The sequence below is a fragment of the Coregonus clupeaformis genome, unplaced genomic scaffold, assembly GCF_020615455.1.
Source record: "Coregonus clupeaformis isolate EN_2021a unplaced genomic scaffold, ASM2061545v1 scaf0203, whole genome shotgun sequence".
NCBI classification, from domain to species: Eukaryota; Metazoa; Chordata; class Actinopteri; order Salmoniformes; family Salmonidae; genus Coregonus; species Coregonus clupeaformis.
The window spans coordinates 238,223-255,247 of record NW_025533658.1 but is presented as its reverse complement, the minus strand read 5'-3'; the positions used below and the strand labels follow the sequence as shown (position 1 = coordinate 255,247).

General features: G+C 44.6%; 1 protein-coding gene across 1 annotated transcript in view; it reads left to right on the top strand.

Moving 5' to 3' along the window:
- LOC123484135 (golgin subfamily A member 7B-like) overlaps positions 1-16,557 on the top strand; it is a 30,727-nt gene extending 14,170 nt beyond the window's left edge. Inside the window, exons 2-5 of the mRNA XM_045214156.1 lie at positions 434-559; positions 1,679-1,831; positions 14,280-14,381; positions 15,323-16,557. Coding sequence (XP_045070091.1) covers positions 434-559; positions 1,679-1,831; positions 14,280-14,381; positions 15,323-15,409 — 468 coding nt within the window. The 3' untranslated portion in view covers positions 15,410-16,557. The remainder of the gene's footprint in view (positions 1-433; positions 560-1,678; positions 1,832-14,279; positions 14,382-15,322) is intronic.
- Positions 16,558-17,025: the final 468 nt, after the last annotated feature.

Sequence of the window (17,025 nt, the reverse complement as noted above, 5' to 3'; positions counted from 1 at the left end):
TGTTTTCACCCGCCTGTTTTTATTTTCTCTCTCTCCCTCTCTCTCTCTTCCTCCCCTTACCCCTCTCTATCTCTCCCTCCCCCTCTCTCCCCCTCTCTGTCTCTATCCCTCCCCCTCTCTCCTTCCCCCTCTCTGTCTCTCTCCCTCCCGTCTCTCTCTCCCATCTCGCTTTCTCCTTCCCCCCCTCTCTCTCTCCCTCCCTCTCTCTCCTTCCCCCTCTCTGTCTCTCTCCCCCTCTCTCCTTCCCCCCCGTCTCTCTCCCTCCCGTCTCTCTCCCCGGTCTCTCTCTCTCCCATCTCTCTCTCCCTACCACTCTCTGTCTCTCTGTCTCTCGCTCCCCCTCGCTCCCTCCTCCTCACTGTCGCTATCCCTCCCCCTCTCTGTCTCTCTCTCTCCCGTCTCTCCCCCTCTCTCTGTCACTCTCTCTCTATAGTTCCATAACCTACAGGAGTTGAGACACAGTGTGTCTGTAGCCACCAAGGTGTTCATCCAGAGAGACTACAGCCAAGGGACTACCTGTCGCTTCCAGACTAAGTTCCCCTCTGAGCTGGACAGCAGGGTGAGCACACACACAAACAAACTCACACACGCAAATGAACACACACACACAGGGCCCTGAGCTACAGGAAGAATGATGGGCCTGATGAGGTCGCTAACAACTCAGTAATGGAAGAGAGAGAGAGCGAGAGAGAGAGAGAGAGAGAGAGAGAGAGAGAGAGAGAGAGAGAGAGAGAGAGAGAGAGAGAGACCACCTCTGTCAGCACAGGGCCTAGAGATGGATTCAGGCTCATACAGCTCACTCTCACATGGAGAGAGAGAGGGAGAGAGAGAGAAAGAGAGAGGACATAGGGAGGTGTGGTATAGGGGGAGAGGGGGACGGGGAAGAGGACATAGGGAGGTGTGGTATGGGGGAGAGGGGGGAGAGGGGGGAGAGGGGGGAGAGAGGACATAGGGAGGTGTGGTATAAGGGGAGAGGGGGTAGAGGGGGAGAGAGGACATAGGGAGGTGTGGTATAAGGGGAGAGGGGGTAGAGGGGGGAGAGAGGAGGTAGGGAGGTGTGGTATAGGGGGAGAGGGGGGACGGGGAAGAGGACATAGGGAGGTGGGGTATGGGGGAGAGGGGGTAAAAAGTAACATAAACAGAGTTTGTTTGTTTCCTAATGTTGTGTGTCATATTGCTTTGTCATATCACTTTGTTATCACATTTCTAGAATTTGAGCCTTTCAAGGTTGTTTAGTCCATCCTTGAATGCTACAAGTGACGCATGTGTTTCTAAATCGGTAGAACAAACATTTATTTTGGGAGAACAGAATGTGCCTGTTTGGTGGTGGTGGTGGTGTGTGTGTGTGTGTGTGTGTGGGTGTGTGTGTTTGTGTGTGTGTGTGTGTGTGTGTGTGTGTATGTGTGTGTGTGGGTGTATGTGTTTGTGTGTGTGTGTATGCTGGTGGAAGAACAGCTTGTGTGTCATGGCTCATGCAGTTTCGCTAAAAAGCCTCACGCTGGTATACATATGGTGTGTGTGTGTGTGTGTGAGTGTGTGTGTGTGCCAGTCTCCTGACAGATGGAGCATTCACTCTTCGATAGTGCTGATTTACTAACAGTGTGAGTGTGTGGGTGTTATGTGTGTGTGCCTTCGTCCTCGTGTATTTGTGTTTGCACATGAACCTGCGTGTGTGTAGATTGAGCGGACCCTGTTCGAGGACACAGTGAAGACGTTGAACACCTACTATGCAGAGGCAGAGAAGGTCGGAGGTCAGTCCTACATGGAGGGATGTCTGTCGTGCGCTACAGCCTACTTCATCTTGCTCTGTATGGAGACACGCTATGAGAAGGTACCAAACACACACACACACGCACACACACACACACACACACACACACACACACATATGCGCATGCACGTTGCGCACACACACACACACACACACACACACTCCACTTTCATTCCATCCAAAGAATGCCATGAGCCATAAAAGGAGAGGAAGATCTTTATCTGTTCTCGCTTAGCGATTGATGTCTCGTCATGCCAGGGCAAACGTTAGCATTAGCGTAGCGTAGCTTATCCAGCTGCTGTGATTGATGTTACGTTAGTGTAGCATCTTAGCGTAGCATATTATCGTTAACATGCTACGCTAACGTAACATCAATCACTACGGCTGAATAAGCTACGCTAATGCTAGCGATTGCTTACTCAGCGCTAGCCGTCCATGCTCCTGTGGATAGTTACAATGCTGATGTGCCATGCTTCTGCTGACCTCAATCTAACCATGTCTCTCAGTTTGATCATGCTCTATGGGGCTTTATATACACGGTGAGACCAGGGTGAGTAGATCAGTGAGCTGAACACACATACACACACACACACACACACACACACACACACACACACACACACACACACACACACACACACACACAAATACACACCTCTACTTGTATCCTTACATGATCTTTGTGAGAAGCAAGGTTTTTTGGCCCAATTTGGCATTGAGAGTGCCAATATACTGTAGTGTCAGTATTGGGCAATGCTAAGAACAATTGGTTTAAAGGCTGGCATCTTATGGCCATGGGAAGTTCACATGAAACATTGAGGCATTCTGCCGAAGAGAAAGGGGCAGTGATCACAGGGTGGTAGTGTCAGTACAACTGTGCAGGGCAATTTACGTAACCCACCTATTTAGAGGTGTAAACTTGGACACGTTGAAGCATTCAGTTTATTTACAACTGTTCTGACATGCTGCATTTGTGTGTACAAAAATGTATATTAAATATAATGCACATAATAATTCTCATTTCCTGTTGCTGCAGGATTATTTTCCTGCTGTGAGAACTGGTCAAATTAAGATAGAACATGTGTACTAAGGTTTGATACACCGATACCAGTTTGGAAACAGGCCATTTGATGCAGGGAAATAAACTCAATTGGTTTAATAATCTGGATCAGTAATGGGTGCAGGCTGGTGGAACTTTGTTACTGCGCACCCTCACTTCAAAAAATCACCAATGTTTCAGCAGAAAACTGTCTTAGTCAGGATTTTTAGTAGTTGTTCTGACATGCTGTGTGTAATTAGTGTGCTTTGATGACAGAGATATTAATCTAGACCGTGGGTACTCCTAGGAATCTGTCCACTCATTCATGCTCACTGGTGTATGTCTTATCAGCTGGACACACACGTATGCACCACACACACACACGCGCGCCCACACACACACACACACTCACACACACACACGCACACACAAACATACACACAAAAACACACAGTTTTGTATTGCTATTCTTGTGGGGACCAAAGAATTGATTTCCATCCAAAATCCTATTTTCCCTAAATCGAACCTTAACCCTTAATTTAACCATAACCCTAACCATAACCCTAAGCCTAACCTTAACCCCAAACCCCTAACCCTAACCCTAAAATTATACCTAACCTTAACTCCTAACCGTAACCCTAAACATAACCGTGACTCCTAACCCTAACCCTAAAATTATACCTAACCTTAACTCCTAACCGGAACCCTAAACCTAACCGTAACTCCTAACGCTAACCTTAATTCTAACCCTTACCCTAATTGTAACCCTAACCCTAAGCCAAAAATAGCCCTAACCCTAACCCTAAACCAGAAGTCCCCACAAGAATAGTAAACGGAAAGAAAATTGACCAACTGGGGACATTTTGTTAGTCCCCACGAGGTCAAATGCTATTTCTAGGAGGTTTATGGTTAAGGTTAGAATTAGTTTTAGGGTTAGAATTACGTTAAGGGATAGGGTTAGGAGCTAGGGTTAGTTTTAGAGTTAGGGTTAGGAGCTAGAGTTAGATTGAGGGTTAGGGTTAGGAGCTAGGATTAGATTTAGGGTTAGGGTTAGGAGCTAGGGTTAGATTTAGGGGTTAAGGTTAAGGTTAGGGTTTTGGGTTAAGGTTAGGGTTAGGGTTAGGGTTAGGGTTAGGGTTAAGGTTAGGGTTAGGGTTAGGGTAAAGGTAATAGTACAGGTTAGGGTCAGGGTTAAGGTTAGGGTTAGGGTTAGGGGTTAGGGAAAATAGGATTTTGAATGGGACTGAAATGTGTGTCCCCACAAAGTTAGCTGTACAAGACTGTGTGTGTGTGTGTGCATGCTAGTGTGGTGTGTGTGTGTGTTCCATCTAAGCGACCGTCAGGCATAAACACAGCTGATAAAGGGATTAATCACCTGGACTTTATCTTGATGCTGCTACGGTCACACACACACACACACACACACACACACACACACACACACACACACACACACACACACACACACACAGATGAATCTTCCCCTCAGCTGTGTGTGTCCCTGTCACAAGAGATGTTAAGAGAGCAAAAACTCCCAGGCTGCCCCTCTTCTCTGATAACATTCATCTCCATGTTTTTGTTACGTTCTCATAAACATTCTTTCACTGAGACAATACTGAAGTTCAGACAGCAAATCAAGGCACAGAATTAATCTCTATGAAAGTTTTGGTTTGTTTTTGTAAGCATTTTTGGGATCAAGATCCATGCAAAAGTACTGGAAGTGAATCAAGACACACTACATTCAGTTCTGTACATTCCTCTTTGCCCTCCTCTCCTAATATCTTTGTAAGATAAGAGATGTGCAACATGGTGATGTAGAGATCATATCGACCATGTGAGGAAAGTTGTTTATTTATACTAGATTGAATGAAATCTCAGTAAATGATAGATGACGGATGACAGAGATACGCTGTACCCACCCAGGAAGGCTAGTGTGTATGTGTATGTGTCTGTGTGTGTGTGTGTGTGTGTGTGTGCATGTACAGTGGGGAAAAAAAGTATTTAGTCAGCCACCAATTGTGCAAGTTCTCCCACTTAAAAAGATGAGAGAGGCCTGTAATTTTCATCATAGGTACACGTCAACTATGACAGACAAATTGAGAAAAAAATCCAGAAAATCACATTGTAGGATTTTTTTATGAATTTATTTGCAAATTATGGTGGAAAATAAGTATTTGGTCAATAACAAAAGTTTCTCAATACTTTGTTATATACCCTTTGTTGGCAATGACACAGGTCAAACGTTTTCTGTAAGTCTTCACAAGGTTTTCACACACTGTTGCTGGTATTTTGGCCCATTCCTCCATGCAGATCTCCTCTAGAGCAGTGATGTTTTGGGGCTGTCGCTGGGCAACACGGACTTTCAACTCCCTCTAAAGATTTTCTATGGGGTTGAGATCTGGAGACTGGCTAGGCCACTCCAGGACCTTGAAATGCTTCTTACGAAGCCACTCCTTCGTTGCCCGAGCGGTGTGTTTGGGATCATTGTCATGCTGAAAGACCCAGCCACGTTTCATCTTCAATGCCCTTGCTGATGGAAGGAGGTTTTCACTCAAAATCTCACAATACATGGCCCCATTCATTCTTTCCTTTACACGGATCAGTCGTCCTGGTCCCTTTGCAGAAAAACAGCCCCAAAGCATGATGTTTCCACCCCCATGCTTCACAGTAGGTACGGTGTTCTTTGGATGCAACTCAGCATTCTTTGTCCTCCAAACACGACGAGTTGAGTTTTTACCAAAAAGTTATATTTTGGTTTCATCTGACCATATGACATTCTCCCAATCCTCTTCTGGATCTTCCAAATGCACTCTAGCAAACTTCAGACAGGCCTGGACATGTACTGGCTTAAGCAGGGGGACACGTCTGGCACTGCAGGATTTGAGTCCCTGGCGGCGTAGTGTGTTACTGATGGTAGGCTTTGTTACTTTGGTCCCAGCTCTCTGCAGGTCATTCACTAGGTCCCCCCGTGTGGTTCTGGGATTTTTGCTCACCGCTCTTGTGATCATTTTGACCCCACGGGGTGAGATCTTGCGTGGAGCCCCAGATCGAGGGAGATTATCAGTGGTCTTGTATGTCTTCCATTTCCTAATAATTGCTCCCACAGTTGATTTCTTCAAACCAAGCTGCTTACCTATTGCAGATTCAGTCTTCCCAGCCTGGTGCAGGTCTACAATTTTGTTTCTGGTGTCCGTAGACAGCTCTTTGGTCTTGGCCTTAGTGGAGTTTGGAGTGTGACTGTTTGAGGTTGTGGACAGGTGTCTTTTATACTGATAACACGTTCAAACAGGTGCCATTAATACAGGTAATGAGTGGAGGACAGAGGAGCCTCTTAAAGAAGAAGTTACAGGTCTGTGAGAGCCAGAAATCTTGCTTGTTTGTAGGTGACCAAATACTTATTTTCCACCATAATTTGCAAATAAATTCATAAAAAATCCTACAATGTGATTTTTTGGATTTTTTCCCCTCAATTTGTCTATCATAGTTGACGTGTACCTATGATGAAAATTACAGGCCTCTCTCATCTTTTTAAGTGGGAGAACTTGCACAATTGGTGGCTGACTAAATACTTTTTTCCCCCACTGTACATTTGTGTGTATGTGTGTGTGTGTGTGTGTGTGTGCATGTACATTTGTGTGTGTGTGTGTGTGTGTATGTACATTTGTGTGTGTGTTTGTGTGTGTGTGTGTGTGCATGTACATTTGTGTGTGTGTGTATGTACATTTGTGTGTGTGTGTGTGTGTGTGTGTGTGTGTGTGTGTGTGTGTGTGTGTATGTACATTTGTGTGTGTGTGTGTTTGTGTGTGTGTGTGTGTGTGTGTGAGAGTGTGTGTGTGTGTGTGTGTGTGTGTGTGTGTGTGTGTGAGTGTGTGTGTGTGTGCGTGTGTGTGCGATTGTGTGTGTGTGTGTGTGTGTGTGTGTGTGTGTGTGTGTGTGTGTGTGTGTGTGTGTGTGTGTGTGTGTGTGTGTGTGTGTGTGTGTGTGTGTGTGTGTGTGTGTGTGTGTGTGTGTGTGTGAGTGAGTGTGTGTGTGTGTGTGTGTGTGTGTGTGTGTGTGTGTGTGTGTGTGTGTGTGTGTGTGTGTGTGTGTGTAAACATACATGCCAAAGTTATTATAGTTTTGTGTTTTTATAATATAATATATAATGTTGGCCCAGCGTCGTCCAGGGTAGGGGAGGGAATGGCCGGCAGGGATGTAGCTCAGTTGATAGAGCATGGCGTTTGCAATGCCAGGGTTGTGGGTTCGATTCCCACGGGGGCCAGTATAAAAAAATATGTATTCACTAACTGTAAGTCGCTCTGGATAAGAGCGTCTGCTAAATGACTAAAATGTAAAATGTAAATAGGTCAGGTTTAAAGGTAGACTCAGCGAGATGACATAGATGTACTAAAGCAACAGTAGTAGTGGGTCAATTTACGCAACAACCAGGACCGTTGAAGTGCGAGGCTTCTCCACTGTTTTGGTCCAGTAGCTACCACGTTGTAGCAGCATGAAGCGCACCTGTGCACATGCGCAGATCATTGGTCACCACCTTTCAAAGTGTGTTGCATTCTGGGGATTGTCCAAATTGCACCTACGAGTCAACTGCATGAACTTTACAAAAATGATGTGATCAAAGGTCATGAAGTTTTGACTGCGGTCGACTGCAAGTTTCACCGACGTCATACGTGAGTAAGATATTTAAGCGTGTTAACCCTCGCAAGGCTGTTCCTGTGCCCAAGAAAGCAAAGGTAACTGAACTAAATGACCATCGCCCCGTAGCACTCACTTCTGTCATCATGAATCAAATCAAATCAAATCAAATGTTATTTGCCACATGCGCCGAATACAACAGGTGTAGACATTACAGTGAAATGCTTACTTACAAGCCCTTAACCAACAATGCAGTTTTTTAAAATAAAAAATACAATAAAAAATAAAGTGTTAAGTAAAAAAATATTAAAAAATAACTAAAGAGCAGCAGTAAAGTAAAATATCAGTAGGGAGGCTATATACAGGGGGGTACCAGGACAGAGTCAATGTGAAATAACAGTAGGGAGGCTATATACAGGGGCGTACCGGGACAGAGTCAATGTGTGGGGGCACCGGCTAGTCGAGGTAATTGAGGTAATATGTACACGTGGGTAGAGTTAAAGTGACTATGGATAAATAATAAACAGAGTAGCAGCAGCGTAAAATAGGGGAAGGGGTGGTGTGTGTGGGGGGGGGCAGTGCAAATAGTCTGGGTAGCCATGATTAGCTGTTCAGGAGCTTATGGCTTGGGGGTAGAAGCTGTTGAGAAGCCTTTTGGACCTAGACTTGGCGCTCCGGTACCGCTTGCCGTGCGGTAGCAGAGAGAACAGTCTATGACTAGGGTGACTGGAGTCTTTGACAATTTTGAGGGCCTTCCTCTGACACCGCCTGGTATAGAGGTCCTGGATGGCAGGAAGCTTGGCCCCAGTGATGTACTGGGCCGTACGCACTACCCTCTGTAGTGCCTTGCGGTGGGAGGCTGAGCAGTTGCCATACCAGGCGGTGATGCAACCAGTCAGGATGCTCTCGATGGTGCCGCAGTATAACTTTTTGAGGATCTGAGGACCCATGCCAAATCTTTTCAGTCTCCTGAGGGGGAATAGGCTTTGTCGTGCCCTCTTCACGACTGTCTTGGTGTGTTTGGACCATGATAGTTTGTTGGTGATGTGGACACCAAGGAACTTGAAGCTCTCAACCTGTTCCACTACAGCCCCGTCGATGAGAATGGGGGCGTGCTCAGTCCTCTTTTTTTTCCTGTAATCCACAATCATCTCCTTTGTCTTGATCACGTTGAGGGAGAGGTTGTTATCCTGGCACCACACTGCCAGGTCTCCGACCTCCTCCGTATAGGCTGTCTCATCGTTGTCGGTGATCAGGCCTACCACTGTTGTGTCGTCGGCAAACTTAATGATGGTGTTGGAGTCGTGCCTGGCCATGCAGTCATGGGTGAACAGGGAGTAAAGGAGGGGACTGAGCACGCACCCCTGAGGGGCCCCCGTGTTGAGGAGCAACACCTTGAGACTTCCTTAGTGTTAGATTTTATGCACCAGCTGTTGTTTACAAATATACACAGACTGCCACCCCTTGTCTTACCTGATTCAGACATCCTATCCTGACGATCTAGCGTATATCCCGCAAGCTGTATGTTATCAATGTCGTCGTTCAGCCACGACTCGGTGAAACATAAAATATTACAGTTTTTAATGTCCCGTTGGTAGAATAACCTTAATCGTAGGTCGTCCAATTTGTTTTCAAATGATTGAACATTGGCTAATAGGATTGATGGAAGAGGCAGTTTACTCGCTCCTTACAAGGCACCCCGACCTACGTCCATGATATCTCCATCTCTTTCTCATGCGAATGACAGGAATTTGGGCCTTGTCGGGTGTCTGTAGGATATCCTTTGCGTCCGACTCGTTGAAGAAAAAATCTTCGTCCAATACGAGGTGAGTAATCGCTGTCCTGATATCCAGAAGCTCTTTTTGGTCATAAGAGACGGTGGCAGAAACATTATGTACAGAATAAATTACAAAGAACACAAAAAAACACACATAATAGCACAGATGGTTAGGGGGCCGTAAAACGGCAGCCATCTCCACTGGCGCCATTCCTTTGAGAGGCTAGTTAAGGATCATATCACGTCCACCTTACCTGACACCCTAGACCCACTTCAATTTGCTTACCGGCCGAATAGATCCACAGACGATGCAATCGCCATCGCGCTGCACGCTGCCCTATCCCATCTGGACAAGAGGAATACCTATGTAAGAATGCTGTTCATTGACTGTAGCTCTGCCTTCAACTCCATAGTACCCTCCAAGCTCATTAAGCTTGAGGCCCTGGGTTTGGACCCCGCCCTGTTCAACTGGGGTCCTGGACTTCCTGACGGGCCGCCCGCAGGTGGTGAAGGTAGGAAACAACACCTCCACCTCGCTGATCCTCAACACAGGGGCCCCACAAGGGTGTGTGCTCTCCTGTACTCGCTGTTCACCCATGACTGCGTGGCCAGGAGGCTGAAGAAATTTGGCTCGGCTCCTAAGACCCTCACAAACTTTCACAGATGCACAATTGAGAGCATCCTGTCGGGCTGTATCCCCACCTGGTACGGCAACTGCACCGCCCACAACCACAGGGCTCTCCAGAGGGTGGAGTGGTCAGCACAACGCATCACCAGGGGCACACTGTCTGCCCTTCAGGATACCTACTTGCCGTGATTTATGTCTACGGTGGATATATAGAAGTAAATGTGATATTTGAGGCTCTCTCTCACTGATTGATTGTAGATACATAATATTATATTATGATTTCAGTTTGTGAGTGTGTGATATGGGGGTTGGATACATGCTTATTTCGACATTATAAAGAAAACCTTTTATAAATAATGGCAACACTGCCATGTTGATCTGAGTTTTGCTTTTAGAAAACCACATTAGTGTCTGACTTTCGGCTGTCGCAGATGCACCTCCCTCGACTTCACGCCTTGACTTTCATTTATAGTCAGTTGCTTTAGCCTTACCACTCAAACTGCTTGTGGCAACGTCATCTCGCTGAGTACCTTTAAATTATAAAATCAATCTCAATCACAGGAGGCTGCTGAGGGCTCATAATAATGGCTGGAATGGAGTAAATGGAATGGTATCAAACACATGGAAACCATATGTTTGACGAGTTCGATACCATTCCATGAAGTCCGTTCCAGCCATTACTATGAGCCCGTCCTCCCCTATCAAGGTCTCGCCAACCTCCTGTGATCTCAATGTGACCCACAATTCTCAGAAGCTTAAAAACTCCATTAGAGAAAAAGACTTGAAAACCTCATTGAAAACCCCATTTGATTTTTGCCATCCCAAAAACTAAAACTGAATGTAATTCATGATGTTTTATTTTTATTTTACTTAGTTATTGAATCAAAGAAAGTCGTTTCAGTATATTTTTTGTTTTTTAAACAGATTTGTTAATTTTATTTCAGTTTACTAAAATAATTTTTTCATGATTCATTTTGGTTTTGGTTTCAGTTCTTGTTTACTATAATAATCTTGGTTGCGTATTTGTGCCTGTGCGTCTGTGTTAAGGTTTGCCCAGCTTCACTCCAGGGCCGCTCTGTGGCTAGGAGTTAACACACCACTGATGCAATGCTAACTTGCTAAATGGATTCAACAAAATGCCCAGTGCCAACGTAACCTAAACAAACTGTCCCGCCAACGCTATTGAGTGTCTCCAAACGACCCTGACAGTTTACCCTACGATGGCGTGACCAACCAAAGCCTCCAAATTACGGACAAAGCTTTTAAATGGAACAGTGAGAAAAGTTTAGAAAAGTTCAAATGGCAGTCATCAATTCTGTTTAATCTAATTAATTGGGTCTCACTCGACATTTGGAAATGTTTGTTAAAATAACATAGCATACTTAGAGAATAATATCATTTGCTTACGTAAAGGCTTTAGACTGGATAGAGACAAGCAGCTGCATGGTAACCATAGACAGAAGTAATTAGTGCAAAGTCATTTCTTCCAATCAGGGGGGCAAAGGACGAGGGGGGGGGGGCTAACGTAAGAGCGAGGGGTAAGGATTCTTTAGCCATGTCCTCATTTCACCTATTGAATAGTTCAATCTTAGCAACATCCTCTCCATCTCACTTTCCTCTTTCTCTCCTCCCTCTCTCTCTCTCTCTCTCTCTCTCTCTCTCTCTCTCTCTCTCTCTCTCTCTCTCTCTCTCTCTCTCTCTCTCTCTCTCTCTCTCTCTCTCTCTCTCTCTCTCTCTACCTCGCTCTCTCTCTCCCTCTCTCTCTCAATTCAATTCAATTTAAGGGCTTTATTGGCATGGGAAACGTATGTTAACATTGCCAAAGCAAGTGAAGTACATAGTAAACAAAAGTGAAATAAACAATAAATATTAACAGGAATCATTACAATTGGAAATTCCAAAAGAATAAAGACATTTCAAATGTCATATTATGTACAGTTGAAGTTGGAAGTTTACATACACATAGGATGGAGTCATTAAAACTCGTTTTTCAACCACTCCACACATTTCTTGTTAACAAACTATAGTTTTGGCAAGTCGGTTAGGACATCTAATTTGTGCATGACACAAGTAATTTTTCCAACAATTGTTTACAGACAGATTATTTCACTTATAATTCACTGTATCACAATTCCAGTGGGTCAGAAGTTTACATACACTAAGTTAACGGTGCCTTTAAACAGCTTGGAAAATTCCAGAAAATGATGTCATGGCTTTAGAAGCTTCTGATAGGCTAATTGAAATCTTTTGAGTCAATTGGAGGTGTACCTGTGGATGTATTTCAAGGTCTACCTTCAAACTCAGTGCCTCTTTGCTTGACATCATGGAAAAATCAAAAGAAATCAGCCAAGACATCAGAAAAAAAATTGTAGACCTCCATTAGTCTGGTTCATCCTTGGGAGTAATTTCCAAACGCCTGAAGGTACCACGTTCATCTGTACAAACGAGAGTACGCAAGTATAAACACCATGGGACCACGCAGCCGTCATACCGCTCAGGAAGGAGATGCGTTCTGTCTCCTAGAGATGAACGTACTTTGGTGCGAAAAGTGCACATCAATCCAAGAACAACAGCAAAGGACCTTGTGAAGATGCTGGAGGAAACAGGTACAAAATTATCTATATCCACAGTAAAACAAGTCCTACATTGACATAACCTGAAAGGCCGCTCAGCAAGGAAGAAGCCACTGCTCCAAAACCACGATAAAAAAGCCAGACTACGGTTTGCAACTGCACATGGGGACAAAGATTGTACTTTTTGGAGAAATGTCCTCTGGTCTGATGAAACAAAAATAGAACCGTTTGCCCATAATGACCATCGTTATGTTTGGAGGAAAAAGGGTGTTGCTTGCAAGCCGAAGAACACCATCCCAACAGTGAAGTACGGGGGTGGCAGCATCATGCTGTGGAGGTGCTTTGCTGCAGGAGGGACTGGTGCACTTCACAAAATAGATGGCATCATGAGGAAGGAAAATTATGTGGATATATTGAAGCAACATCTCAAGACATCAATCAGGAAGTTAAAGCTTGGTCGCAAATGGGTCTTCCAAATGAACAATGACCCCAAGCATACTTCCAAAGTTGTGCCAAAATGGCTTAAGGACAGCAAAGTCAAGGTATTGGAGTGGCCATGACATTTACATTTTAGTCATTTAGCAGACGCTCTTATCCATAGCGACTTACAGTTAGTGAGTGCAAACATTATTATTTTTTTTAAATACTGGCCCCCCGTGGGAAACAAACCCACAACCCTGCTCTACCAACATCCCTGCCGGACATTCCCTCCCCTACCCTGGACGACACTGGGCCAATTGTGCGCCGCCCCATGGGTCTCCCGGTCACGGCCGGCTACGACAGAGCCTGGATTCGAACCAGGATCTCTAGTGGCACAGCTAGCACTGCGATGCAGTGCCTTAGACCACTGCGCCACTCGGGAGTATGACCTCAATCCCATAGAAAATGTGTGGGCAGAACTGAAAAAGTGTATGCGAGCAAGGAGGCCTACAAACCTGACTCAGTTACACCAGCTCTGTCAGGAGGAATGGGCCAAAATTCACCCAACTTATTGTGCGAAGCTTGTGGAAGGCTACCCGAAACGTTTGACCCAAGTTAAACAATTTAAAGGCAATGCTAACAAATACTAATTGAGTGTATGTAAACTTCTGACCCACTGGGAATGTGATGAAAGAAATAAAAGCTGAAATAAATCATTCTCTCTACTATTATTCTGACATTTCACATTCTTAAAATAAAGTGGTGATCCTAACTGACCCTAAGACAGGGAATTTTTACTAGGATTAAATGTCAGGAATTGTGAAAATGTATTTGGCCAAGGTATATGTAAACTTCCGACTTCAACTGTATATATACAATGTTGTAACAATGTGCAAATAGTTAAAGTACAAATTGGAAAATAAATCAACATAAATATGTAAAAAAATTGTGTTTACAATGGTGTTTGTTCTTCACTGGTTGCCCTTTTCTTGTGGCAACAGGTCACAAATCTTGCTGCTGTGATGGCACACTGTGGTCTAATTGTGTTGTTGTTGTTGTCCTGGGGCTCTGTGGGGTCTGTTTGCGTTTGTGAACAGAGCCCCAGAACAAGCTTACTTAGGGGACTCTTCTCCAAGTTCATCTCTCTGTATGTGATGGCTTTGTTATGGAAGTTTTGGGAATCGCTTCCTTTTAAGTGGTTGTAGAATTTAACGGCTCTTTCTGGATTTTGATAATTAGCGGATATCGGCCTAATTCTGCTCTGCATGCATTATTTTGTGTTTTTCGTTGTACTCTGAGGATATTTTTTGCAGAATTCTGCATGCAGAGTCTCAATTTGGTGTTCCCAGACCTCACAACCATAAAGGGCAATGGGTTCTATAACTGATTCAAGTGTTTTTAGCCAGATCCTAATTGGTTTCTACTCTCTAATCTGTCAGATGTTGAAGAAGATCTCAGGGTACATCCAGGAGCAGAATGAGAAGATCTACGCTCCCAGAGGTCTACTACTGACAGACCCTATGGAGAGAGGCATGAGAGTCGTATCCTTTTGAGCAATAAATTGGTCTATTGTTACACAGCCGGTCTTATTTCTAATCTCAGAACCATGTTAGAACTATGATAGGCAGTGAGGGATTGGTTTATAGGGTCAGGGTTTAGGGGTCAGGGGTCAGGGGTCAGGGTTAGGTGTTTATGAAGACATATGTTGTCATAAAGTTGACTGCTGGTGAGTAAAGTGACAACACAAAGCCTCATAGAGTAAATGTTTAAAGGGTTAAAGGGCTATATTAGTGTGGTTGTAGCTCACTAAAAATAGTTTTACTTTTATGAAGACCTCATTTTCTTCCTAATCTTCTCCCCGCTGGTCCCCCACTCTCCTCTGTCACTCCCCCTGGTCCTCCTCTCTCCTCTGTCACTCCCCCTGGTCCTCCTCTCTCCTCTGTCACTCCCCCCCAGCCCTACTCTACAGGGAAAGGCAGGGATAAAGAGAATGGATACTTATCATATTGCACCCTATTCCCTATATAGTGCACTACTTTTGGCCAGGCCCCATGGTGAATAGGTGCCATTTGTAGACAGCGATATGTCCAGCGGACCATCACACTGGCCAGGCTGGGTTGTCCTTCCCTCTGTCTCCTGAGAGAATAAGAAACTCAGAGGGTTAATAGAGAAGGCCAAACTATTACCTATTTTACAGTACTAAGTATTGTGTATGTGTGTGTGTATCTCTGTGTGTGTGCAATTTTGCGTGTCTGAACCAATTGACACCATCTGACACGTAGTACCCAGTGTCCCAAACCATCTCTCTCTTTCTCTCTCTCTCTCTCTCTCTCTCTCTCTCTCTCTCTCTCTCTCTCTCTCTCTCTCTCTCTCTCTCTCTCTCTCTCTCTCTCTCTCTCTCTCTCTCTCTCTCTCTCTCTCTCTCTCTCTCTCTCTGTCTGGTCCCCTATCCTCTCTATACTCCTTAACCCCTGTCCTCCAGATCGAGGTGAGTGTGTTTGAGGACCGCGGTTCGAGCGGCTCTAGCCCCATCAGCAGTGTGTCGTCTGGGGGCAGCAGCCAGCGGTGACTGGAGGATCAGCACCAGGGATATGGGTACCAACACCACCACAGAGGCAGCGGATCCCTCACCAACATCCGCATGCTGAAACATGAGAGCACCCGCTTCTGACTATAGATGTATATCAATGTAATCAATATACTATATCTAGTTCTGAGTATAGATGTATATGTTGTCAATATACTATCTCTAGTTTCGAGTATAGATGTATATGTCATACAGGAAGAAATATTGATTGTATATACTATCTATAGTTCTGAGCCAGGGAGATGAATGAGAGAGGCCAGGACGAGGCTACTGAAGGACAGGAGCAGACACATGCACTACTTGGTGTTTTCATTGAAACTCACATATTTGAGTATCTGACAGTTAGATTAATGTTTCTGTACACTACTCATTTAGCCACTGTCATTCTGCTGTGTTTCCATGACTTTAATTGTAACCATTATGCCATGGCCAATACAGATGTATGATCTTAATTTGATCACCCTGTTGCAGGAGAACTTTCCTGCAATGCAGGATATGTAAAACTTGTAGTGAATTTGAGGTTTAAAAAGGCTTCTGAAATCTGTAATTTACACCATTTTAACATGTCAATTTCCACTTAAAAATGGATCAACCCCTACAAAAATGTAAATTAATTATAATCCACATAATCATTCACATTTCCTGTTGCAGCAGGATTATTTTCCTGCTGTAGCAAACTGGATCATCATGACTATTTTGAAGCAGAAGTAGCATAACTATCACTTTGAATACTGACAATTGCACACTTACTGATAATGTTTGGAAAGACTTAGTTCATTTCAGGCAGTGCGAAAATGAGGTCAGTGCATTATGAATGCTGACATGTCCTGCCCTTTTCTGTTTCTACCTACTGCTTTAGCTTTCAGTGTGTGTGTGTGTGTGTGTGTGTGTGTGTGTGTGTGTGTGTGTGTGTGTGTGTGTGTGTGCATGTGTGTGTGAAGGACTGCTAGTTTTCATGGGTCATGGGTCATTTCACATGGATCTGACTGGGACTTCAAACGCTGAGCACTGAAACACCTTGGATTATTTATCCATGCTGATTTAGAGCACTGGGTACTGGTGATCCACAGCACAGCACAGCACACACACACACACACACACACAGGGACATGTGCAAAGATACACATGAATGCACACACACACACATACACACATGCACAGCCACTGGCATATGCACAAACACACACAAACATACACTGAGTGTACAAAACATTAGGAACACCTTCCTAATATTCAGTTGCACCCCTTTTTGCCATCAGAACAACCTCAATTCTTCTGGGATGGACTATACAAGTTTTCAAAAGTGTTCCACAGGGATGCTGGCACATGTTGACTCCAATGCTTCCCACAGTCAAGTTGGCTGGATGTCCTTTGGGTGGTTGACCATTCTTGATACACACGGGAAACTGTTGAGCGTGAAAAACCCAGCAGCGTTGCAGTTCTAGACACACTCAAACTGGTGCGACTGACACCTACTACCATACCCTGTTCAAAGGCACTTAAATATTTTGTCTTGCCCATTCACCCTCTGAATGGCACACATACACAATCCATCTCTCAATTGTCTCAAGGCTTAAAAGTCGTTCTTTAACCCGTCT